Here is a 24,478-nt window from a genome sequence, read left to right as displayed (position 1 = left end):
AACTCTACATTCATGATTCTTAGCTTACTTAAAAATAGGTGATTATAAAATAAATGTGCATTGTTTAGGTACATTGTTTCTCGCCGGGGAATAAATTTGAATGATAATCATTTCATAAATCAATAAATCATCTTAAAATTTTCTTTAAAACACAAACATGTTATTCAAATACACACTTCTCAACATTCAACTGATGAAAAATCAGCCTAATAGGTAAGTACGCCTACATACTGGTCAGCTCATTTTAAATTCGGAGAATCACAAATATGCTAATCAGCTGCATAATTACGCTCAGCAAGGATAAACTGTCTGTTCAATTTATATAGCTCGACAGTTATTCACACGATATCTTTATAATAAAGTTGTCTAGTGACGGGTTGACCATACTAATTTTTAAAACATTTACAACGAAGTTGTCCGGCGACGTCTTGACCATAAATTAGTTTATAAACACGGTGATTTTATTGAGAGAAAAAATGTCGGTGAAAAGTGATCAATCTGAAGCTATCGTAGTCAGTGGAATTTCGGGAGTATTTCCAAATAGTGAAAATGTCGGAGAATTCGTGGAAAATTTGTATTCTGGAAAAGATATGGTATCAGACTACAATCGATATGGCAAAAGTAAGTACATAATAGGTGCTTGAATGTGTAAAAAATTACTACAGAAATTACCTAATTAATTTTTTTCCCAACACGAATCATTTTTTAAAAGAAATTCGAACTGGATTACTAAAAACGATAGACCGTTTCGATCATTCCTTTTTCCACGTAACTCGTCAACAAGCCGAAGGCATGATCATTGCTGCCAGACTGCTTATAGAAAAAGCTTTCGAAGCGGTTCTAGATGCTGGTACGTAGATCACAATCTAAGATTCATTAAATTATCAGAGTTTGGCTAAACGATGATGTTTGCATATTCAAGGCTACAATCCGGAGCAAATCAAAGGGAAAAATATCGCGGTCATTTGCGGCGTTTGGGACACTTGTGACGATGGAGATCCTGCAAAAAATCTGAATAATTTTGACGATTATGCCCAGACTCTGGGCAGATGTCAGTTCATGTTGGCCAATAGGATTTCATTCTATTTGGATGTAAATGGTAAGAAGTTCGTTACTCAACTACATCAAATTATGCACTTGAACACATCAAACTCTGCAAATTCTCAATTGGAATTTATATTAAACAGGACCCAGCATAGGAATAAACACCGCTTGTTCGTCTTCGATGCACGCGTTCGATTATGCCTTTCATGCCATCAAGAATGGTCGTTGCGAAGCAGCCATCGTGATTTCGCCAAATTTCTGTCTATCAGATTCGGAAAATTTTCACCCCACTGTGCTCAACTCGCATAGTGGAACCTATGGACCTTTCGACGCGAATGGTACGAGTAAATAAATCATGAATATATGTTTTTGATCAGTGATCTTACAGAACAGAACTCCACCAAAAGCTGAGAATATTTGTCTCGATTGCTCTTCTAAAATATGTTTCAACTTTTTTAGCTAATGGTTACGTAAAATCTGAAGCATCGGTGGCAGTATTTTTACAAAAAAGAAAAGACGCCAGGAGGGTATACGCCAACGTGATACACACTAAAACAAAAAGCGAAGGGTTCAAGGAAGAAGGGCCCTGGTGTCCTTCGATAAAACAGCAAAAAGAATTATACAGACAGTTCTACGAAGAAGTTGGTACCGATCCTCAGTGCATTTCATACCTCGAAGCACACGCTACTGGAACTCAGGTAAGTGTCCTTACTTGGTCATATGAGCTAGGTCGAATGAGCATAGTAGCTTTTCAAGGTTTATAAAATAAAGGAACAATAATCATGACAGTAGGAATCATTTCATCCCCCCTCCCTAGCACTAATCATCTTGGATAACTTCTTTCTTGAAGGGAACATCCTGATGAACATTTTACAGAAATTTTGCCAAAAAAAAGTTGGTTTTAATAATAAAATGGCGGCTATTTTGATTCACAAGGTTGTCCAGCACTACCCAGACCCCCTATGGGCGGTTGCCAAGGGCTCAGTCACCAAAGTGGACGATGTTATTTACACGTGCCTGTCCGGAAGACTGAGTTCCCCAACCCGTCTTGGGAAAAGGGATTTTAGGGAGGACAATTTTGTGCCTGGGGGGGTCAACCAGGGTTGATTTTTCCCTTTGCATGTTACAAGAGTTTCGGATATGGAGGGACTTTTGTGAGGTGGCTGGTGCGTTTGTTACAGGCTTCTCACATTAGACGAATATACCTACTAATTACGACTAATTAATTTGAGCTGAAAATATTTAGGAAAATAGGTATGATTAGTTGAAATGATCTAATTAGTTAGATTGTTCTATTTAGCATATACATAATATATACTATATTACTGGCATACCAAGTTTTATAGCAACACGTATAAATGCACAACATACATACAAATGTAGGTTTGTGTGATTATATATTGACACCAACCTCTTCGACCAAAAATAGAAACCTGCAATAAATTAATTTGAGGGTATGGGTTTCAGGAAAAATGAAAATATTTAAATATGGTAACTATGCATGGGTTTTGAAAGATATTTTTATAATTAAGTAAAAGCTCGTTATAATGCTCTTCAAGGGACCGAAAAAAAAGAGTGTTATAAGCCAAAACGCGTTATAAGCAAAAGTCTTGTTTTAACACTGATGAGCATAATACCACGAATTCTCGTTTTAAAGCAAAAAGAGCGTAATAAAAGAAGTGGAAATGTGTACTTCATTTTAAATATACATACCAGAGCTGCAAATGGTTACGCTACCCGCTAATCAGTATCTGGTTAAAATACTGGCCTAACCCGCTAATAGCTGGTATCGAGTTGATTGCGAGCACAACCCGATCATTTTCGCACTTAGTCTGTGCACGCACCCCAAAACTTGTTAATGAGTAAGTGGGAGGAGTTACACTTTGATACCTGTCGTTTGTATGTGTGAGTGTGATTGACATTTGACAGTGATTGATGACAATGATGATGTCATGCTGGTAAGGAACTAAATACCAGGTATGGAAATACGCCATCTTTATAGTTATAGAAATTTTTTTTAGCCATCTTTGGTTAGGTATAGAAAAAAATTTTTAAGTACTAAATTTATTAATAATACCACCAATTTACGTTATTTTTTTTACTTCATATCGTCGTCTTAATACCCAAAGTGGCTAACTCTAAGTTTTGACCAAATTGAGTTATGAGTGTCATCTGATTTCTCTTCACTTAATTCATAAGTTGAAATCTTAAAAAAACGCTTGTGCAGGCACTGCAGGCCCATTTGTCTATTATCTGTGGTTGAAGTCGGGAAAATTATCTAACTCCGCCAAAGGATAACACACTGTGTATTTAGCTACGCAAAACTGTTTCATTTTTATGTTACATGAAAATGAGTTATGAACACCATCTGAAAGGTGAACACTTTGTAAATAACTTCTGACATTGAAAATTACCTCAGGTGAATTCATTGGTGTAGTATCCACGTTTGAAGTTGGGAAAAATATCTAACTCCACTCAAAGTGGCTTAAAATGTGTTCAGTGAAAAATTTTTTAGCAGATTTTTTTTTTTAGTTTAATAAATAACTTTAACTACATAACACCCTTCAATAGTTGATAACGCTGTTTTTCACATTTCCTGAACAATTTATAAAACTGGAGTTGGCCACTTTGCGTATTAAGACGACAATATTCATTTTAATACACAAAATAAACATTTTCTCACCATTTTTTTGATTCCATTTCATTAAACGACTGAAATGAAAAAATCACATCACCGTCAAAACTACAAAATTTATAACCAAAAATGGCGTATTTCCACACCTGGTATCAAGTTCCTGAATGCTGGTACACCCACTATGCATACAACATGCTCCCAGCTACAATGTGAACTGGTGTGAAATTTTTTCAACTTGCTACCAGCTACTTGCGAGCAGTAGGAATTTAAGGTATGGGTACAGTAGTAACCCGCTGTTAGTGAGTACCATTTTCAGCTCTAATACATATGTAGACAAAAATCATTCTTAAATGCAGAGAATTGATAAAAAATAAAACTTTTGGCCACATTAAAAAATTCAATCAGTTACCTGCAGTTGATTGAAACAATTCAATTTCCATTCTTTTAATCATTACACTTTTTTCATTTAAAAAAACACGTTCCTCAGTCACTTAATACCAGTTTTTTAAAAAAAGAATTTATTGTAATCAAGCTTCTATTAGAGTTTGATAAGGTTTTCAAAAAAATCTCACTTTTTTTAGCCAAAATTGAAAATAATTTTTAAAAACGCTGTTTTACTTATACTTAATATATTTACACTATTTACAAATCGTCATAAACATACATCGTGTGCAATTATGTTTTCACAGAGCACTAGAATGAATGATATTTGGAGACGTAAATGACTTAACTCTACCTATAGTGAGAAAGCCTGCAGAGAGATTTGCAATCTTACGAGCATTACAACTTCATCCATACCTCTCGCAGGTGGAATAGGACGTGCAAAATAAATACCTGATAGGCACTGCATATCAACGCAGCAAAAGTACGGAGGGGCAGTGGCAAGCATATAGGTCAAGGGGGTGTGGGGGATCGACTGGGGTCCTATCTGCTCTATTTTTTCATAGATTACTTAAGGGAGAGAAGGAAATGTTTGATTTCGTACTCAGTGAAGATAAGAATTATTCCTTGCATTATATTCTGATTAAGTAATTTTACATTGGTTTAAATGGGGTTGCCTAGGGACGAGAGGAAATCAGCGTTATAAGGAGCTTTTACAGTATTTTATAGTTTAAAATATTACATCTTGGTTGGTTATTTACAGAGTTTCTCCAGGTCAAGGTTGGGTTGATGGCTATGTACAGTTGGTGACATGACCAGGATTGAAGCTAGTCCTCATTTGGGGTGCATACTCTGACAGTGACTGGGTGGTCCTTGAAACATTCAATGATGGAATGCTTCACTGTTGGTCACTCTAGTTTGTCCAGACTGTACCCCAGTCTTGGCACCACTAACTTTTTAATCTTCAGTTGGTCGCACTGGCAGCAAGGGCTTTAACCGTTGTTACAAAATCTTTGAGTGTTGCTTATCATTGTAATGTTCTTTGGTGATGGCGTAAAGGATATAATTTCCATCTGTTTTAAGTTCAACCACTTCATCTACCTTGGCACCCCTTGTCCCCAGAGTTGAATCCTCCTGCAGTTGACGCTATGAAAGTGACTGTAGGAGGATTTCAAATTGTTACGAAACCTCCTGCAAATTTTGGAAACTACTGGAGCCTCCAGCAGATTTCTAATAATATATTCGAAATTTCCATGAAACTTTACTGTACAGAGCTGGAAATTCGAAATTTCAACTGCACTTCAATTTCAGCACTTTATCAAGTCGACTGCAGGTGGGTTCAAGTCAATTTGAAGTCTCCAGTGACTTTTTGAAAATTCCAAAAGCCTCCAGCAGATTTTTGAAACTCATCAAATCCAGTTGGAAAGCCAAAATTCATTCTCTAAACTAATTACAATACACCTTTAAGCAGACTGCAAGCAGACTTCAAGTCGTTTTGGAGTCTCCAGCGGCTTTTTGATAATTACTGGACCCTCCAGCGGATTTTTCAATGTTTGAAACTTCCATAAAATTTTACCAAACAGCACTGGAAATCCAAAATTTACTTTGCACTCCAATTTCCACAAGCTACTGAGTCGACTGTAGGTGGATTCGAGTCATTTTGGAGCCTCCAGCGACTTTTTGAAAATGCCCGGAGCCTCTAGAAGATTTTTGAAATTTGAAATTTCCACAGATTTCATCAAATGGAGCATTTGATACAATTTTGTACAAATTTCAAGTTTAAAAAATTTCCTGGAGGCGCCAGTAATTTCTCAAAATCCAAAACTACTCGAAATTTACCTGAAGTCGACTTCATAGCGTATTGAAATTAGTTTGCAGAATTTTCGGCTTTCCAACTACATTTTGATGAAATTTTGTGGAAATCTCAAGTTTAAAAAATCTACTGGAGGCTCCAAGAATTTTAAAAAAGTCGCTAGAAGCTTCAAAATGACTTAAGCTCACCAGCAGTCGACTTACAAGCGTGTTCAAGTTGGAGTCTAACGTAAATTTTGGATTTCCAACTTCATTTGATGTTTATTCAAAAATCTGCTGGAGGCTCTAGAAGTGCCCAAAACAGTTCTAAACCATTTTCAACCGATTTGGCAGGTCAAAAATAGGATATAGCCCAGATTTCAGCTTTCTAGGTCAATTTGGTAACATTTTTATTTTTTTCTCATTTTTGTCTTAAATTTGATTTTGAAAAATTCGCCAAAAATCGAAAAATGTGCTTCAATACCGGAAATTTTGCCTGGTAATGAATATTTGCATGCTCTTTCGACCTAGCTTTGTCCAGTTCAAAAAAGTTACGTTCGAGTTCTACGTTGAAAAACAAAATCTGCAATGTCGGCTGACCTCTCAATCAAAATTTGGCAATTTTGCTTTGAAATGTTTCTTGGAATATCCTCTTTAAGAAAAAAAGTAATCCTAGATGATCGATGGGAGGAGGAGGGGGTGCAATTAATTATTCCTATTGTCGTACGCCGGGCAAGAAGGGAAAATCGCTATTCTGGTTCCCCAATCTCTCTTGGGGTAGGCGGGGAGGGTTGTTGTTTCCAGGAATTGGAAGTTGGAAGATCTTGTCGAAGTACTTAACTTTGGAGTCTTTCTAGAGACTGCTGAAACTTGAGAATACAGTATTTACCAAAAATCATAGACGTTCCTAGTTGAAATTTTTAAAAGCTTTCAAGTTTTCTCGACAGTCGACAAAGAAATTATGATAATATGGATTCAAAATTACACAGGTGGGAGACGTAGTGGAAAGTACCTCAATCGAAGAATTCTTCTGCACTGAACGCGAAACACCTCTAAAAATTGGATCAGTGAAATCAAATATGGGCCATGGTGAAGCAGCTGCCGCCTTATGTTCGTTGGTTAAACTTATCGCATCCTTCGAAACAGGACTAATCGCTCCGAATATAAATTACAATTCACCGAATCCAAATATCAAAGGACTACACAACGGACATCTCGAAGTAAGTGGGGGTCCTTTGCTCAAACAATAACAAATATTCGCAAAAATATTCTCAAGTGATTTTTTCATCGCAGGTTGTCGCAAAACCGACACCTTTGGAAGGAGAATACTACGCGATAAACTCATTTGGGGCGGGAGGATCCATCGGTCACATATTGCTGACACCTAATGGAAAACAAAAAACACCACGTATGCTTTCTCACGACAAATTACCACGATTAGTTACTGTTTCGGGACGTACTGAAGAAGCAGTGGATTGTATTTTGAACGACGTAAATACATGACCATTATTCGTTAAAAACTACATAGGTAATAGGTATCCATTTATTGGACGACTCATCTTCATAATGAGAGTATTCATTTTACAGATAGAGAAACACCAAAATGATTCCGAATACATCAGACTAATTCACGAGGTTTTCAGTAATCATATCAGTGGCCATCTTTATCGCGGTTTCATCACTTTGAACAAAGGAAAAGAATTCACGAGATCTAAAAAGGTCAGTTCGTGATCCTCACCTTATACTCGTAGCTCAAGCACCAATACAATCTACAATAGTAAAAATGAACATTTTCTCCAGTTCTTTTCCGGCGAAAAAAGACCCATATGGTTTGTATTTAGTGGAATGGGATCACAATGGCCTTCTATGGGCAAATCACTGATGAAAATACCAATATTTGCCGAATCCATTCGTAAAAGTTACGAAATACTACAAAAAAAGGAAATAGACTTGATGAAAATTATCACAGATGAAGATCCACAGGTGCTAGACAACATTTTACATTGCTTCGTTGGTATCACCGCCATTCAAGTAAGATTTCACATTTATATCAGATCGGATCAGATCACATCTTTTATTCTCTCCTTTGGGTTAGATAATATTATCTTATATTTTCCACTGTTCTTCGACAGATTGCTTTAGTTGATATTCTCAAATCTCTCAATATAAAACCAGATGGAATGATTGGACATTCGGTAGGGGAATTAGGATGCGCATATGCCGACGAATGTCTTACTGCTGAACAAGTTATTTTGGCTGCTTATTATCGTGGATTAGTTTCCATCAAGGAGAAATTAATTTCTGGCACAATGGCAGCTGTTGGTAAGAACTCGAATCTATAATGGGTACTTGGAAGTGGAACTAAAATTTGAAAAACTTGATCAGCAATTTGATTTTCTGAATCAACATGAAAAAATTTACCAAAAGTCCACGCTAAAAAATCTCATTCGAAATCACCATTTAAACACTCATTTGACATCGAATATGAAAAAATGAACTGAATAAAAAATTAAACATTAAATAGCCACAAAAAATTATTAATATTTATTACACACACACAACTTTCAAAAAAATTAATTCTGAATCCACATTGAAAAAAAATTTTTTTGAATCAGCCCATTCTGAGTCAATGTGGAAAAATTCAAATTTTCAAAACACCATAATAAAGTTTCAAATTATCTCAGGAAAAATTAATTTAATTCAAAATAACTAAGTAAGTACAAAAAACAACAAAAACACTTATTAGAATCAAATTCTGAAAAAATTAATTTAAAATCAACACGAATCAATTTAGAATCACTACAGAAAAATTCTAGGTACACCAAACAGAATTTTTTTTTTAAATTGTTCTCAAAAAATTCATTCTAACTCACCATAAAAATTCAATCAAAACTGACACAGGAAAATTCATTTGAAATTGGCGCAAAAAGATTCATTCAGAATAACTTTTAAAAAATTTTCAAAAAAAATCTTGAAAAAATTTATATTTTAACATTTTCACAAGAGATCTTTCAAAATTTCCACAAAAAGATTTATTCAGAATGACGTCAAGAACAATGAAAAATAATTCAAATTTACTCCAAAAAAATGTAGGTATTAATGAGATCACAAAGATACCTTTTCATCCAGAATTAGTGCAAAAAAACACATTTGAAACCATCACCAAAAATTTTGATATGGGGAAAAATTTATTCTAAATCACCATTAAAAAAATTCACTCAGAATAACTGTGAAAAAAATTATTCAAAACTACCTTGTATTATGAAAAAATTAATTTCAAATCAAAATGAAAAATTATTGCGCCAGTTTTGAATTCCAAGAGTCCAAGTTCGGGTACAGATTAATTATTCTAAGATCAACATGAGAAAATTTTGAAAAAATAGTTTTTTTTTTTCCTATTTGCATTTCAACATTACAATCAGATCCAAAATTTGAATCGATCTGGTGTCGTAGGGCTAAGATATTCACTAAAAACCATTTTTTGGAACTTTTGGATCCCCCTCCAAAATCCTGCAATAAATGAAAAAAAATGTAAACCACCCATGAAAAATTATTTCTAAATTACGATAAAAAATTTATTCCAATTGCCACAGAAAAATTCATTCAAAATAACATCAGGAAAATTTACAAAAAAAATTTCTAAATGCCCTTGAAAAGATTTTATTATTACTGCAAACAAATTTATTGATGAGATCGCCACAAAAAATTCATTCAACATGATCACAAAGGCATTCATCCAGAATTAATCAAAAAAAAAAAAAAAAAAAACATTTGAAATGATTACCAAAAATTCTAACTTTTGAGAAAAAAATTGAAATTTCAACTCATCACTAAAAAATTTACTTTTAATCACCATAAAAAAATCCATTTCAAATCAAAATTGAAAAATTAAAGCACCAATTTTGATTTTAAAGAGCCCAAATTTGAGCAAAAAAGTCCTATCTAAAATGAAAAAAAATTGAAAAAAATACTTTTTTCCTATGAGATTGTAATCAGGTTCAAAATTTGGAACGATTTGATTTCATATAGGGTCAAGATATTCCCCAGAAACCATACAGTTGAAATTTTTGAATCGTGTCTCCAAAATCCTACACTAAATAGAAAAAGAAATTTTAAACCATCCTCAAAAAATGTATTTCCCAATCCCCATAGTAAAATTATGTATTTTGAAATTTCCACAGAAAGATTCATTCAGAATGACTTTAAAGAGAATTTACAAAAAAATTTCTAAATCCACTTGAAAAAAAAAATTATTTAAAAATAATGCTTCAAAATTGGCACAAAAATTCATTCAACATGATCACGAAGATATTCATGCACAATTAATTACCTAGTAAGTACAAAAAAACCACTTGAAATCATCTCCAAAAATTCTGATTTGGGGCTAGATAGATAGGGGAGAAAATTGAAATTTTCCAATATCACCACTAAAAAATTATTTTTTAATCACCATAAGAAAATTCATTTCAAATCAAAACACAAAATTTAAGCCGCAATTTTGATTCTTAAAAGCTCATTTGGGTAAAGAGGTTTTAAAAATTTATCATGAAAAAAAATTTTGAAAAAAAATGGTTTTTTTCTATTGGCATTTCAACACCACAATCAGACCCAAAATTTGATCCGATTTGGCCCCATACTTATAGGACTAAGATAATATTCCCCAAAAACCATAGAAGACGGGGGGGGAGGGAGGGAGTAGGCACGTCATAAAAATCAAAAATTCTTACCCACGAAGGCAAATATGAAAAAATTGAGGCCAATTTTCGTTGTATTGAAGCTGGAAAGTTTTCTATTCAAAATCAAAAGCTCTCAAAGAGTGCTTCACTGGAAAAATACATTATATCGATGAACTAATTTTGATTTCAAGGGCCCCAAATTTATGAAAAGAAGTCCTAAAATCATAATCCTAAATTTAAACTGATTTGGTCCCATATAGAGACCGAGATACGTATGCATCCAAAACCAGCGTTTAATACTCTGCCACTAAATGATTTCATTAAACCTCCGCAGGAAAAAATTACAAAGACATAAAGGACATCTTACCACCAGAAATTGACATTTCGTGTCACAACAGTGCCACAAACTGCACTATATCAGGCCCTACAACTGTGGTCAAACCGTTCATAGACTTGTTGAAAAATAAAGATATATTTGTTCGAGAAGTAAACACTGCTCACATCGCATATCATAGTCGTTACATCGCATCAGCTGGAACACCACTCGAATCTTTCTTAAACAAAGTGAGAATAATTTTCTCCAATCAAGTACACAACAAAACTCATTTTAATTAGACAACTTCTGCAGATTATTCCAGAACCAAAACTTCGTTCAAAAAAATGGATCAGTACTTCGAGACTAGAACACGAATGGGATTCGACTGAAGCCAAGTATTCTTCAGCAAAGTACCTCACAAATAATTTATTGAACACTGTGTACTTCGAAGAAAGCTGTAAATATATCCCCAGTGATGCGATTGTAATTGAAATCGGTGCTCGAGATCTTCTGAGTAGAATTCTAAAACAAGCGTTGCCCTTCACAGTGGAAAACATTCCGTTGACCACGATGGGTCACGACAATAGCGTTGTGTTCCTTCTGAACTCTTTGGGGAAGTAAGTCTGAGCATCTAAAATAATGCACCAATCAAATTACACCTTATAACAGGTAACGCATTTCCTCCCCTATTTTCTACAGGATGTATGAAGCTGGCTGTGTGCCAAAATGCAGTAATTTATACCCATCGGTTGAATTTCCAGTCAGCAGATCGACTCCAATGATCTCCCCGTTGATAAAATGGCTACACGACGAAGAATGGCCGATGGGTAAACTCGACTCCGAAACATCCGTAACAGCAGATCGAATTCTAACTGTGAATCCTACTTCGGATAACTTTTCATTCGTCACAGATCATATTATAGATGGTATAAATTTATACCCAGGATTGGGATACCTCGTAAGTTGTGCACAACTTTCCATAATACTGTTTCGTTCAACCTCTAAAAACATCCCATATAATTACATCAGAGCCTAGTTTGGGAAGCCATTGCTACGGTGAAGAGGAAAACAGTCACTAATTTACCCATAGTTTTCGAAAATGTTCGTTTCGAAAGAGCTACCATCGTGCCAAAAAAAGGTAAATCAGCTGTCATCGAGCATACGATGAGCAGGAAACACGAGATATCACCGATTATTTGGCCGATTTAATTTCAGGCCCTCTTAAATTTCGAGTCATAGTTCAAATCGCAACCAATCATTTCGAGATTACTGAAAATGAAGCAGCAGTGGCGTCTGGAATCGTCAAAGTTCCAGAAAACATCGACGAAGAGGTTATTAAAATGGCATCGTACGATGATGATCAAACCGATGATTCTGAAGAAGATTTACCTCTGGATAAGAAGGATTTCTACAAGGAGTTGAGATTGAGAGGGTACAATTATAAAGGGGTATTTAAAAACGTCATATGCGCCAATTCGACAGGTTCGCCAATTATCAAGATTGAAAAAATAGATACGTATTATCTTGTATGTATTATAAGATATTCACACTTGGATTCTTTTTCCAATTCTCAAGGAACTCGTGGCAAAGTATCGTGGAATGGTAATTTTGTACCATTCATGGACTCAATGGCTCAAATTTCCATCTTACAATTGGATTGCAGAGAACTTCTGATACCCACTTTTATAGAAAAAGTTGTCATAGATGTTGGAAAACATTACCAAATATTACAGAACTTGGACTCAGACACACCCGGTGAGAATATCCAAGCTTTTATCCTCGATTGTAATGCATCAAATTATGCAGGCTCATTTTGACTTTTAGAACAATGAATAACACTTTTTTTTTCTCACAGAATTTCCAGTTAATTTAAATCCTACTTTGGGTGTAATAAGCAGCGGAGGTGTTCAAATGCAAGGCTGGAAAATGAGTCAGATAGCAAGACGCCAAAATGCAGCAGATCCTGCGCTTGAGAAACATCATTTTGTTCCCTACATCAATGAAGAAGTGAGCAGATACTTTGCAAAGAATTTTTTTCTTCCTGAACTCCATCTGAATGTGAAATTAATCTAACAGGTGATCGATTTAAACCGGGCAGTTCGGATTTGTGTGCATATTGCATTGCAAAACGCGCCAACGATTAAAGTGAAAACTTACGAATTACTAGATGGAGATTATGATCCTGAGATTAACATAATATCGAGTACAATTGCGAACACCTTGGCAGATTTACCTTTGGTTGAGGTAGGTTCTCGGTATTTTTCACTAAATCTTTGAATTTTTCATGAAGTCCAATAAATGATTACATCAAATATACCACAATATTTTCAGGCAAATATTAACATCGTAACTGAAAGAGAAATCTCGCCAGAAACAGTCGTTCCAAATGAGATCACAATCATGAAAAGGAAACTGCCGCAGGATAAATCTGCTTTGCTGGTCGTTTTGGAAGATTTTCGAGAAAAGACTGATGTAAAATCATAGTTCGAGAGTTTTCCTAGAATTTTGGAATTTTCACAACATACATACATAATTCATGCTTATTGTCAATATGTATTTGCAGCATTTTGAGCAGATTTTGGGAGCTCTTAAAGTTGAAGGATTCATTATCGCTGTGGAATCGCTTGCCAATGATATTTGTTTCGAAGAGTTGGGGTTGAATATCTGCTTCAGTCGCGTCATCAGTGATCAGAAGAAAATTTTGTTGCTTAACAAGGTGAGAAAAGTTTGAAGAATTAATGATTCAATTGATTCATATTATATCCATAAATAAGTCATTGACTCGACAGCCTCCGGCTGAATGTAAGTAGTTCTCGTGTTGCACTCAGACCTAAAAATATAGATGACGTTCGTAAATTCTTAGGTCTCATTACCTACTACAGTAAATTCATTCCAAATGTGTCTTCTATGACCTATCCTCTCAGACAATTACTCCTGAAAAATCGGAGATTCTATTGGAGTTCTAATTGGGAATCAGCTTTCATTAAATTGAAAAATGAAATTGAGAGTGAACGTGTGCTTATATCCTACAACCCAGACCTACCTATCACATTGGCATGTGACGCCACTCCATTCGGCATCAGTGGTGTTTTATCAAATGTCATAAATGCAGAAGAGAGACCAATAGCCTTCATATCACATTCTCTAATACAAGCTGAGTCACAGTACAGTCAGCTGGATCGCAAAACATTGGCCATAATATTCTCCGTACGCAAATTCCATTCTTATTTGTATGGTCATAAATTCCAACTAATAACCAATAACCACCCGCTTCAGCAAATTTTTCATCCATCTAATGTGCCACCAATGACAGCTGGCCGTTTATTACGTTACACTGTGTTTCTCCGAGGTTTTGAATACACTATCAAACACAGAAGTGCCAAGAACCATCAAAATGTTGACCTTTTTATCTTGAGTACCAATTCCAGGAAAATCAAATACTGCTGACATTTATGTATGTAATTCTCAGTATTGAAAACGACTTTATCAAACTCGACACAGTCAATCAAATTTCTTCAGTCTCTGTTACTTATCAAACCTTATCACAGGAAATGGCAGCGGATGTCGAGTTGAAAGCCTTGCTAGAACAACTTAAACAAGGTTCAAACAATCCGCTTTATTCTCTGAACCAAGGTATTATTTTCAGAGGCGAGAGTGTTCATATTCCAGTTGCCTTACATTCAAATATTCTCGACCTTAAATTCAAATATTCTCGAAGAGTTACATTCCACTCACATAGGTATAGTGAGAATGAAACGCCTTGCACACCGCTATTGTTATTAGCCAATAATTGACTTGGATATCCAAAACATGGTTCGAAGTTGTGCATCTTGTGCCCCAAATCAGAAAAATCCTCCCAAATTTGAAATCATGTTTGGGAAGAACCTGATTATAACTTTGATCATGTACATATGGACTATGCAGGCCCATTTCAAGGCTATTACATATTTATTATCGTAGATCATCGTCGTCATTTCCTTATAAGCGGTAGGCCTGTTGGCCTGTCTACTGCGGTGTGGAACCTGTTGAGGATGAGCCTGAGGTATCCGTGAGTTTCCTCCTTGGTCTCCCTCTGCTTCTCTTCCCTGTTGGTGTATATTGAAGGACCTGTTTTGGTGATCTTGTTTCCTCCATCCTTTTGACATGATTTCTCCAATCTTTCCTATACCTACTGTTTTATCTTCTTCATGACTGGCTTCACTTCGAGATCTGCTGTTATTTTCTCAGATGGGACTCTGTCTCTGAGAGTCACCCCTGCCATTCTCCTCATGAACTTCATCTCTGCTGCTGTTATTCTTCTTTTATCAGATTTCTTCAGTGCCCATACCTTGCTTCCATAAGTCATCATTGGTATTGCTAGGGTATTGTACACCTTGAATCTTGTCTTGTTTCTTTTCGCACCTTACTGCTTCTCAGGGTCCTATTTATCAGTCCTGTGACTCTCAGGAACTTCACAATCTTTCCACCAACATCTACTTCTCCCTGGTATGATATTGTGTTTCCCAGGTATTTGAAATTATTGACCTGTTCAATGATTTTTCCATTTATTACAATCTCGCTTCTTACTGGCTCCTTTCCTTTGAAGGCCATTGTTTTTGTTTTCTCTGATGATATTCTCATATCATACTTTTCTGATGTCTTTGTTAAATTACACATTGATCTCTGTAGGTCATCTTCTGTTTTGGCTAGTACTGCTTAATCATCTGCGAATAATACTGTTGATATTCTCGTAGATGAAAAATCCAAATGGCCAGAAATTTGTTTAACTCGCTCAGATCCTACTTCAAAAATTACTGTGGATTTAGCCATGGTTTTCCAGTTAATCTTGTCTCAGATAATGCTGCCATTTTCAAGAGTACAGAATTTGAACAATTTTGTTTGAATTCTGGAATTACTCAAAAATTTATTGCACCAGGGCACCCTTCTACAAATGACCAGGCAGAAAGATTTGTCCAGACTATCAAACATGCTCTTAAAAATTGTCTAAAAACTTCAACTTCTCCTATTCCAAGGTTAATACAGCAAATTTTGTTTTCACATAGGGCTATGCCCCTTCAAGATGATAGATCACCAGCAGAGGCATACTTAAATCAACCCTTACAAATTCAACTCGATGCCCTTTGCCCCCTGCTTGATCCAAACCTAGAACTACACCACCAGTGAAGTGATTTTTCCAAGTGGGGAAAGAGTTCTCATAGATGTATGAATGAAAAGTGGCAACCTGGAAAAGTCACTTCTTGCCTTGGAGCACTGCACAATGTTGTTCCGGATGACGGATTCCAAATGAAAAAACATGCGGATCAATTATTATAATCAAATGTACCATCTCAGCACCATGCAACATTTTTAAAAGATCCAGATCCGGCTCCAAATCAACTTCAAAGGTCAACTCGGACCAAACAACCCCCTAATACATTTTCCTAATATGTGGGGAAGAATATTATATCTGTAAATGAGTCATCGACTTGACAGCCTCCGGCTGAATGTATAGTTTGGTCATTAGTTACTTTAGTTCTTGTGTAGACGCTGTATAATAAGGATCACTTCAATATATGACATCTTATTTCACTCGCGATGTACATAACAATTCAAATGTCCATTAATATCCTAGAAGATAATGATCGGATTTGATCGGGTCTGGTCAGATCGTAAAATTTTTAAAAATAAGTACCACCATCACTAATCCAATTTTACTTTTCAGAAAACTCAAAATCTACCCAGTAGCACGATAATAAAAGTAACCAACGAATCCTATTCTTGGTTATCAGAAGTGCAGAACGCCATCATTAATAGTAAATCCACACAAGGAGAAGAACTGGTAGTATATTCCCAAAAAGAACCAATGAATGGAATTTTAGGATTTTTCAATTGCCTAAAAAGAGAAAGAAAAGCACACTCATCCAGGTAAAACTACACAATCATCATAAGTGATCTACCTACATACGAAAAAAAAAAATGTCCATAAAATTAAATTATGACCCGTTTAAAGATGTTTTTTCATAATGGACAACAATGCACCAGAATTCTCACTCAAGGATCCATTCTACAAGACACAATTCAATACAAACCTATCGCACAATGTTTACAAAAATGGCACCTGGGGTACCTATCTTCACTTACCAATCGAGCAAAATTCAGAAGTGCAAGTTGCGCACGCATTCTGCGTATTAGAAGAAGTTGGAAACCTATCTTCATTCAGATGGACAGAAGCCTCGCACAGGTCTCTCATTCAATAAACCTCATCTAGCCGGAACATAACTCCCCCCTCCCCTCCAGAATTTAATCACAGCAATTATTATTCCAGGTATGCGAACTCGGACGCTAAACCAGTAGCTCACGTGTACTTCAGTAGTTTGAATTTCAAAGATATTATGATGGCAGTACGAAAATTTTCTGCAGTTGATTTAGCCCACTACAACCGTTTACAAGATGTAAGAAGCTAGGTCCACGAAATTCACAATCTCTTCAATCTACCTATACACATTTCATGCATTTTTTTTAGCCAAATTTTTGTAAAAAATGCTGGCTATTGCGGTAGGCCCGACTTTGGATAAAAACGTGGGGGGTCAAAAATTTTGATAGTTCTCGACGTTTTGAGCTCAAACTAGACGATTCCCGGTGTGTCAGATTTTATATGTATAGATAGATATATATATAGATATAGGTTTATAAGTTTCAGCCAACGTTTTATGACCTGGAACCTGTTCAAATTGATCAAATACAGTCAAATTTGGAAAATGGGGGTTTCTCAAAAAGTATATTTGACCCTTGGAGTGGGGAGGGTCAAAGTTGAAAATTACAGAAAGGTCATTTCTTTAGAGGGACATAATATGGCCCCAAATGGACAAAAAAGATCCAAAATCACACCATTGGTCAGTACCTCCATTGTGATCAACATATCCAAATTTCAGCTTCCTAGGTCATCCCCACCCCATTTAAGGTGGGAAAAACCACTTTTTCACCCCATTTTTTGGCCCCCTCACCCCTAAAATTGACCTGGAGGGTCCAAATTTCCTGCATATAATGAAGGGGTGCCCTTTGAGTGATTTTTGCAGGTTTCAACCTTCCAACCCTATTTGACCTCTCCCCAGGGTCAAAAAGTGGATTTTTGGGCTATTTTACGGGTTTTTCGACGTTTAGGACAGCCTACAACCCCTCCAAATTGACCTAGAGGGTCCAAATTTTCACAGTACAATGGGAGGATGTACTGGAAGTGCCTTTTACCGGTTTCAACCTTCCAACCCCATTTGACCTGTTTCAGGGTCAACACAGGTTTGTTACCATATTTTTTGAAGGAGGAAGAAGAGAGTTGGGCAAAGCCCGAGGGGGTGCTGGGGGGACGGAGTCCCCCGCGAATACAAGAGGGAAACAGCGGAAAGAGAGAGTTGGGTGAAGCCCAAGGAGGTGCAGGGGTGACGAGGATCCCCCCTTCCCAAATACAGGCGAAGCACACGAGCGCAGCGAGGGTGCGAGTAGTTCAAGTGCCCTTAGTGTTTCTGGCACAAAAATTTGGCTCTTACGTAGCGGCAGACTGCTACGACTTTTTTTTTTTTTTTGTAAAAACTCCATCATTTTTAGAACTACAGAGGAGTTGAATATTCTGGCAGAGACCAAAGTGGAAAACGCATCATGGGAATATCAAATAAAGAAGCGAAAGCCACCGTAGTTGAAATAGAACCTGAAATGACTTGGAAAGTTCCAGATAATATGACCTTGGAGGAAGCTGCCACCATTCCTGTTATTTATGAAACGGTAAGTGTATTGATAGTTGATATAATTATTTTACATCTTGAAATCGCTATTATGATCAACTTTATTAAACCCGCACAGGTGATATTTGCTTTTTTCTTCAAAATGAATTTGCAAAAAGAGTCGACAGTTCTGATTCATGCTGGAAGTGGGGGAATCGGCCAAGCTGCCATCAATATATGTTTACATTACAAGTGTAACATTTTCACAACAGTAGGAACTCCTGAAAAAGTGCAATTCATTCGAAAAACATACCCTCAAGTAAGATCACAGTGGAAAATGATTGGATGTGATTAGATGTGATGATGTGATCAATTCAGGATATTCTATGGATTCAATTTGACCTTGTTAGATCAAAAATCTTGATCGTATTGATCAAATCCAATTGGGGAGATCAAATCGGATCTGACCAGATCTAATCCGGTAACAGTTTCAATCATATTGGATTTGTTCAGATCTGATAAGATCCTGCAGAGGATGACTGATTGGATTGGATCCAACCACATCTAAATGAATCTGATCAGACCACATCTGACTATGTTTAATCAGATGATCAGAGAAGAATAAATCTGATTTAATCAGAAAAATAAAACTGATTAGACCACATCTGACCATGCATTCTTATGAACGCTGATATGATCGAACATGACCTGATCTGGTATGATCAGATTTATTTTTCTGATCAAAATGCTGATCTGATAACATCAGAAGAGTGAATCTGATGTGATCAGAAAAAAAATCTGATCGAACCAGAAAAATAAATCCGATCTAATCATAAAAATTAATCCGATCTGGCCACGTCAGACTATGTTTAATCAGATCAGCGTTTTGATTAGAAGAATAAATCTGATCAGATCAGAAGAATAAATCAGATCTGATCAGAAAAATGAATCTGATCTCATCAAAAGAATGAATCTGAACTCATCAGAAGAATGAATCTGATCTCATCAGAATTCAGAAGAATGAATCTGATCTGATCAGAAGAATGAATCTGATCTGATCAGAAGAACGAATCTGATCTGATCAGAAGAATGAATCTGATCTGATCAGAAGAACGAATCTGATCTGATCAGAAGAATAAATTTGATCTGATCAGAAGAATAAATCTGATCTGACCAGACCAGATCTGATCTGATCATGTTCAATCAGATTGGTGTTCTGATCAGAAGAATGAATCTGATCAAACTAGATCTGGCCATGTTCAATCAGATCAGCGTTCTGATCAGAATAAATATATATTTATACTCAATCAGATCCAATTTTTTCTCCTGTAGGATTTCAAAAACTTACTCAGGAATATCAATCAAATTCGATGTACTTATTCTAATTTTATGACCTCAGATACCTGCAAATCAAATAGGAAATTCCAGAGACACTTCATTCAAGAGTTTGATAATGAAGCAAACGAATGGACGAGGGGTTGATGTGGTTCTGAATAGTCTGACAGGGGAAAAACTAAAAGCTTCTGTGAGCTGTGTAGCTAAAGAAGGACATTTCTTGGATATTGGAAAATTTGACATGATACAAAACAATCCGTTAGGTACTCGTATACAGCGCCCAAAAAAAGGATGCACTTTTGTCTGATAAGAAGACCTTCATCCATTTCCATCTTTTGCAGAATTGAAACAGTTCTTGAATAATATCTCATATCATGGAATTCATCTAGATGTAATCATACAGGATAAGAGTAAGATATTACTCGAGATCCAAAGCAAATTCCAAAAAATGCTCGACAAAGGAATCATTAAACCAATCCAAAGGACTATTTTCCAAATGAATCAAGTGGAATCTGCTTTCAGGTACTTTTAAAAGAATCATTCAAGACATTAAAAATATGGCAAACCAACAACTTTTTCAATTTTTTTAGGTACATGGCAGCTGGAAAGCATGTAGGAAAGGTGCTGATTAAAATACGGGAAGAAGAGAAAGATTTAAATGCAAAGCCTATATCGATGAATTTGAAAGTAAAACCTTGTGTATGGTATCAAGAAAACGAAACCTGTGTAATCATAGGTTAGCTGGAAGAACTATTCAGAATACGAGTATACCAATCAATACTAAAATTTATCATAATTATGTATTTTGCAATTACAGGAGGATTAGGAGGATTGGGCATGGAGCTCGCAGACTGGCTGATTCTGCGAGGTGTTCGAAATCTCGTGCTAGGTTCTCGAACGGGAATTCAACATGGTTACCAATCGTATAGAATAAAATTATGGCGATCGTACGGAGTAAAAGTCATCATTTCCACTGAAGATATTACAAACGAAACAGGAGTAAAGAATCTGCTGAATTGCGCCAACTCTTTGGCTCCGGTTGCAGGAATATATAATCTCGCTGTGGTAATTAAATCTCCAACTTACAAATCCATTTGAGTAAAATCTACCCAGCCATAAGAATTTGTTAAAGATTTATTATTTTGTTATTTGCGTCCTGAATTAGATACTTCAAGACGATTCGATTCTCAACCAAACCGAAGACTCTTTCAGAGCAGTCTGTGAACCAAAAGCCATCGCAACCATTCATCTCGATAAACTCAGCAGAAAAATGTGTCCCAAATTGGCACACTTCGTCGTATTCTCCAGTTTCGCTTGTGGTCGCGGAAATATCCACCAAACCAATTACGGTTTCGCCAACTCTGTCATGGAAAGGATATGCGAAGCTAGGAAAGCCGATAATTTACATGCTTTGGCTGTTCAGTGGGGAGCTGTAGGGGAAGTTGGCATAGTCGCTGATCTTGCCGAATACGATAGATCAGTTATTATTGGTAAAATCCTAAAAGATACATACACGACTAACGTTTCTCTAAAAATCTTATCAGTTATCGACTTCAAATAGTGTGCTTTTAATCAGGAGGAACATTGCAGCAAACAGTTAGATCGTGTTTGGAAACATTGAATTTATTCATGAAACAGTCCAATCCTGTCGTTTCGAGCATACTGGTAGCTGAGAAACGTCGTACCGAAACAGACATCATCAACGTAGTAGCCAACATCTTGAGTAAATAATTTTAATAATCAGAAGCAATCTATTTCACAATATTCCTAATAATCGTCTTTCAACAACGAACAGGTATCAAAGATCTTAAATTGGTAAGCCCAACTTGGACTTTACCAGAACTGGGGATGGATTCACTCTTGGCTATTGAACTCAAACAAATACTCGAGTTGGAATTCAACATGTTTTTCAGTCCAGAAGATTTGAGGAAAATGACTTTTACCAAATTGTACAAACTACGAGATGAAAAATGTGAAATGAAATCAGGTTAATTTTGATACAATTGTACAAAATTAGGAGCAAAATCCAAAAAAAAAAAAAAAATGAAAAACCGAGGGTAAAATACTTACTACGAATATATATTTTGATGCTTAAAAAAATCACCCACAAAAAACAATAATTAGATAATTATTAAAAATATTTGGTTGAAATATTTTGCAATTTTTTGATAAAAAAGCAAGGCTTTTTTGGAAATTTTTGGCGATCAAATGAGAATTTTTGGCAAAAAGTGGGTATTTTCTTGTTTGCACAAAATGACAACACTTTTATAACAATTCTTCCAAATAGCAAGCAGTTATTTTTGAACTTATGAAAATACAGCTTTTAAACAATTATTTTGACAATTTTAGCAGACAGCAGTATTTTTTAAAAATTATTGGAAAAAAGAAGAAAATTTATGACTTTATGAGTAATTTTTTCCCATTTTGGTGGGGGGGGGGATGAAAATATTTGTCTTTTTGTACTTGCCCATTTTTGTCAAAAAAAAACCGAGACTTTTTTTGCAATTTTTTGATTGAAAAAAAATAATACTACTCATTTTTTACTTGCAATTTGTACGTAGAAAAAATCTAGACTTCTAAACAATTCTTTGAAAAAAAGGTTTTTGCCAAAAAAAATTTTTGTCAATAATCATTATATTGGCAAAAAAATAAAAAAATGATGGGTACTTATAGCAGGTTTTGCGGGTACCAATCAGTTTTAATCGGTTATCTCTGATCCACAGACGCGAAAGTTATGACACAAATACAATTTTTAATGAACGAAGATTTACTCAGCAAACAAATAATTCGTATTCCTTTTGAAACTCATGAACCTGAGAACACTTCTAACTGCAAACCACCGAACATGTTTCTCTTTCCTGGAATCGAAGGTATGTTGATACATAGATCCTTGTTCTAAAACACCCAAGCAATGGTACACTCAGATTCCTTCACTGCACTTGAATCATTTCAATTTCCTATACAGGAATAGCCTTGGGAATGGAACCTTTAGTGAAGAATATGAAAATCCACGCATCCTGCTTCCAATATCATTATCAAAAAGAAAATTCATCTTTTCAACAACTATGCGAAGACTATGCGAAAGTAATACCCTTCAAGAACATCATTTTCATAATGAAATTTTTTTACCATTTTTAAAACTCATTCGTGAAAAAACTGACGACTTTGAAAAAAATTTTTGAGCAGATGATTTCAAAAGAACTCGACCCAGATGAAGACTTTTACATAGTTGGACACAGTTTAGGTGGCTTATTCACCATGCAAGTCGCACATATTCTACAGAAAGCGGGTAGAAAAGGACGCATTTGCCTGATAGAAAGCTCCCCTTCGTTAGTAAAAATCATGGAAACCGAGCATTTCGAAAAATTTTCTTTTTCAAAGGAAGAAACCTTTGAAAATAATGTTTGCTCGCTTCTGATTCAAATTCTACTTCCAAAAATGGATAAGACCAAAGTAAATCATTAGATAACTTGCATACTTCGTGTCATTATTCACAGATGAATATTAAATGGAATTAATTCTTTCCCAGTTCGTTAAATTGCTCGAGAAGGCCGGAAATTGGGAAGCTAAGAAGAAATTGTGCTTTTCCACGCTTCCTTCTCAGTCAGCCAATGAGAATGTGATAGATGGGTTATTAGACCGGATATGTAATATGTTTAAGTTGATTCCTAGTTTTCAACTTTTGTCAGAAAAGATTCAAACACCCTGTACTCTGATTAGATGCACGGAGAGCACTTACAATCTCGATGAATCTTACGGATTATCAGAGGTAAGTGAAAAAGCACACACAGACAGGTACACATTGCGCATATTACAATACGACTGATATCTCAACATTTGCTCATATTTTCTGTTTATACAGTATTTTGAGAATCCTGTACAAGTCCATCGAATAAATGCTGACCATTTGTCCATTCTAATGGATCCAAAGACAGCGGAAATTATCATAAAAGATGCAGCATTGGAAAAGTAATTCAATTCAAGTCTCAGAAAATCTTCATTTTTCAAACCCAGCAACGAATAAAATGGCCCCTCTCGTGATCAACTGATCCAAGTATAAACTAATTCAATTGTTTATAAAATTCACTTACCGCCATATTCGCTCGCGGCTCCAATGGTACCCAAATATTGGACTGAAGTTGTAAATTAACGTTGGCGAAGCTTATTATACATTCTCCGATCAATCGTTGTCGTCGAATTTTTTCACAGCCATACAGTCTAAATCTAACGCTCATATTGTTCACGTCCTCTGTAACAAATCGATCGTGAAAATCATTAATTTAAAAAAATTAAAAATTAAAAAAAAATAAAATAATAATAATAAACCTAGAACGTTGAGTATTTATTGGAGGAGGAGGGGGGGGCGTGTGCCAAAACGGAAATTCAATTGAATTGATGAAACATTTTTTTTTATTTTTGTAATTTAATTTGCTTGTATTGGTGAAAAATATATTTTCTATCATGTTGTTTTCGTAATTAAATAATCTTTAGCTTATTTCTCGATCATTTACATCTCCCAAAAAATCAAAAAAAAAAAAAAAGGAATATTCGTTTCGATTCTGGAAAATGAACAAATAACGACTTCTTTGTTGAATCAAACGAGTTGTTG

General features: G+C 35.6%; 2 protein-coding genes across 3 annotated transcripts in view; one reads left to right on the top strand and one right to left on the bottom strand.

The window, feature by feature from the left end:
* Positions 1–24,478, bottom strand: part of Syt14 (Synaptotagmin 14) — a 106,927-nt gene that overhangs the window by 8,011 nt on the left and 74,438 nt on the right. Inside the window, exon 7 of the mRNA XM_065365923.1 lies at positions 23,961–24,118. Within this exon, the coding sequence (XP_065221995.1) occupies positions 23,961–24,118 (158 nt within the window). The remainder of the gene's footprint in view (positions 1–23,960; positions 24,119–24,478) is intronic.
* On the top strand, positions 324–24,337 carry LOC135846684 (fatty acid synthase-like). Of its 2 annotated transcripts, XM_065365912.1 has the most exons (37): positions 325–621; positions 713–850; positions 923–1,099; positions 1,188–1,382; positions 1,504–1,742; positions 6,841–7,071; positions 7,145–7,342; positions 7,439–7,570; positions 7,652–7,882; positions 7,984–8,173; positions 10,862–11,091; positions 11,156–11,460; positions 11,543–11,801; positions 11,873–11,981; positions 12,059–12,325; positions 12,419–12,598; positions 12,699–12,850; positions 12,920–13,087; positions 13,175–13,315; positions 13,407–13,559; positions 16,545–16,747; positions 16,833–17,063; positions 17,148–17,274; positions 18,422–18,595; positions 18,674–18,853; positions 19,934–20,132; positions 20,211–20,391; positions 20,460–20,605; positions 20,687–20,934; positions 21,035–21,359; positions 21,446–21,592; positions 21,665–21,856; positions 22,593–22,739; positions 22,835–22,953; positions 23,056–23,322; positions 23,399–23,638; positions 23,732–24,337. In XM_065365912.1, the coding sequence occupies exons 1-37, from the start codon at positions 477–479 to the stop codon at positions 23,840–23,842; spliced, it is 7,077 nt and encodes a 2,358-aa protein (XP_065221984.1). In that variant the 5' UTR covers positions 325–476; the 3' UTR covers positions 23,843–24,337. The 2 variants fall into 2 exon arrangements, with proteins under 2 accessions (XP_065221985.1, XP_065221984.1); XM_065365913.1 differs by lacking the exons at positions 21,665–21,856; positions 22,593–22,739; positions 22,835–22,953; ... (1 more) ...; positions 23,399–23,638; positions 23,732–24,337 and having other exon boundaries at positions 324–621; positions 21,431–21,554.

Source organism: Planococcus citri, chromosome 5, assembly GCF_950023065.1.
Source record: "Planococcus citri chromosome 5, ihPlaCitr1.1, whole genome shotgun sequence".
NCBI lineage: Eukaryota > Metazoa > Arthropoda > Insecta > Hemiptera > Pseudococcidae > Planococcus > Planococcus citri.
The sequence above is the reverse complement of the archived record's forward strand: the minus strand, read 5'-3'. Positions and strand labels throughout refer to the sequence as shown.

What these genes read in the sequence shown, in the direction of transcription:
- LOC135846684 (XM_065365912.1), top strand. Translation starts at nt 477, where the DNA reads ATGTCGGTGAAAAGTGATCAATCTGAAGCTATCGTAGTCAGTGGAATT. An exon ending in TACCATCGTGCCAAAAAAAG is followed by an intron (nt 11,982 to 12,058) that starts GTAAATCAGCTG and finishes ATTTAATTTCAG; the next exon opens with GCCCTCTTAAATTTCGAGTC. An exon ending in GAATATATAATCTCGCTGTG is followed by an intron (nt 20,935 to 21,034) that starts GTAATTAAATCT and finishes GTCCTGAATTAG; the next exon opens with ATACTTCAAGACGATTCGAT.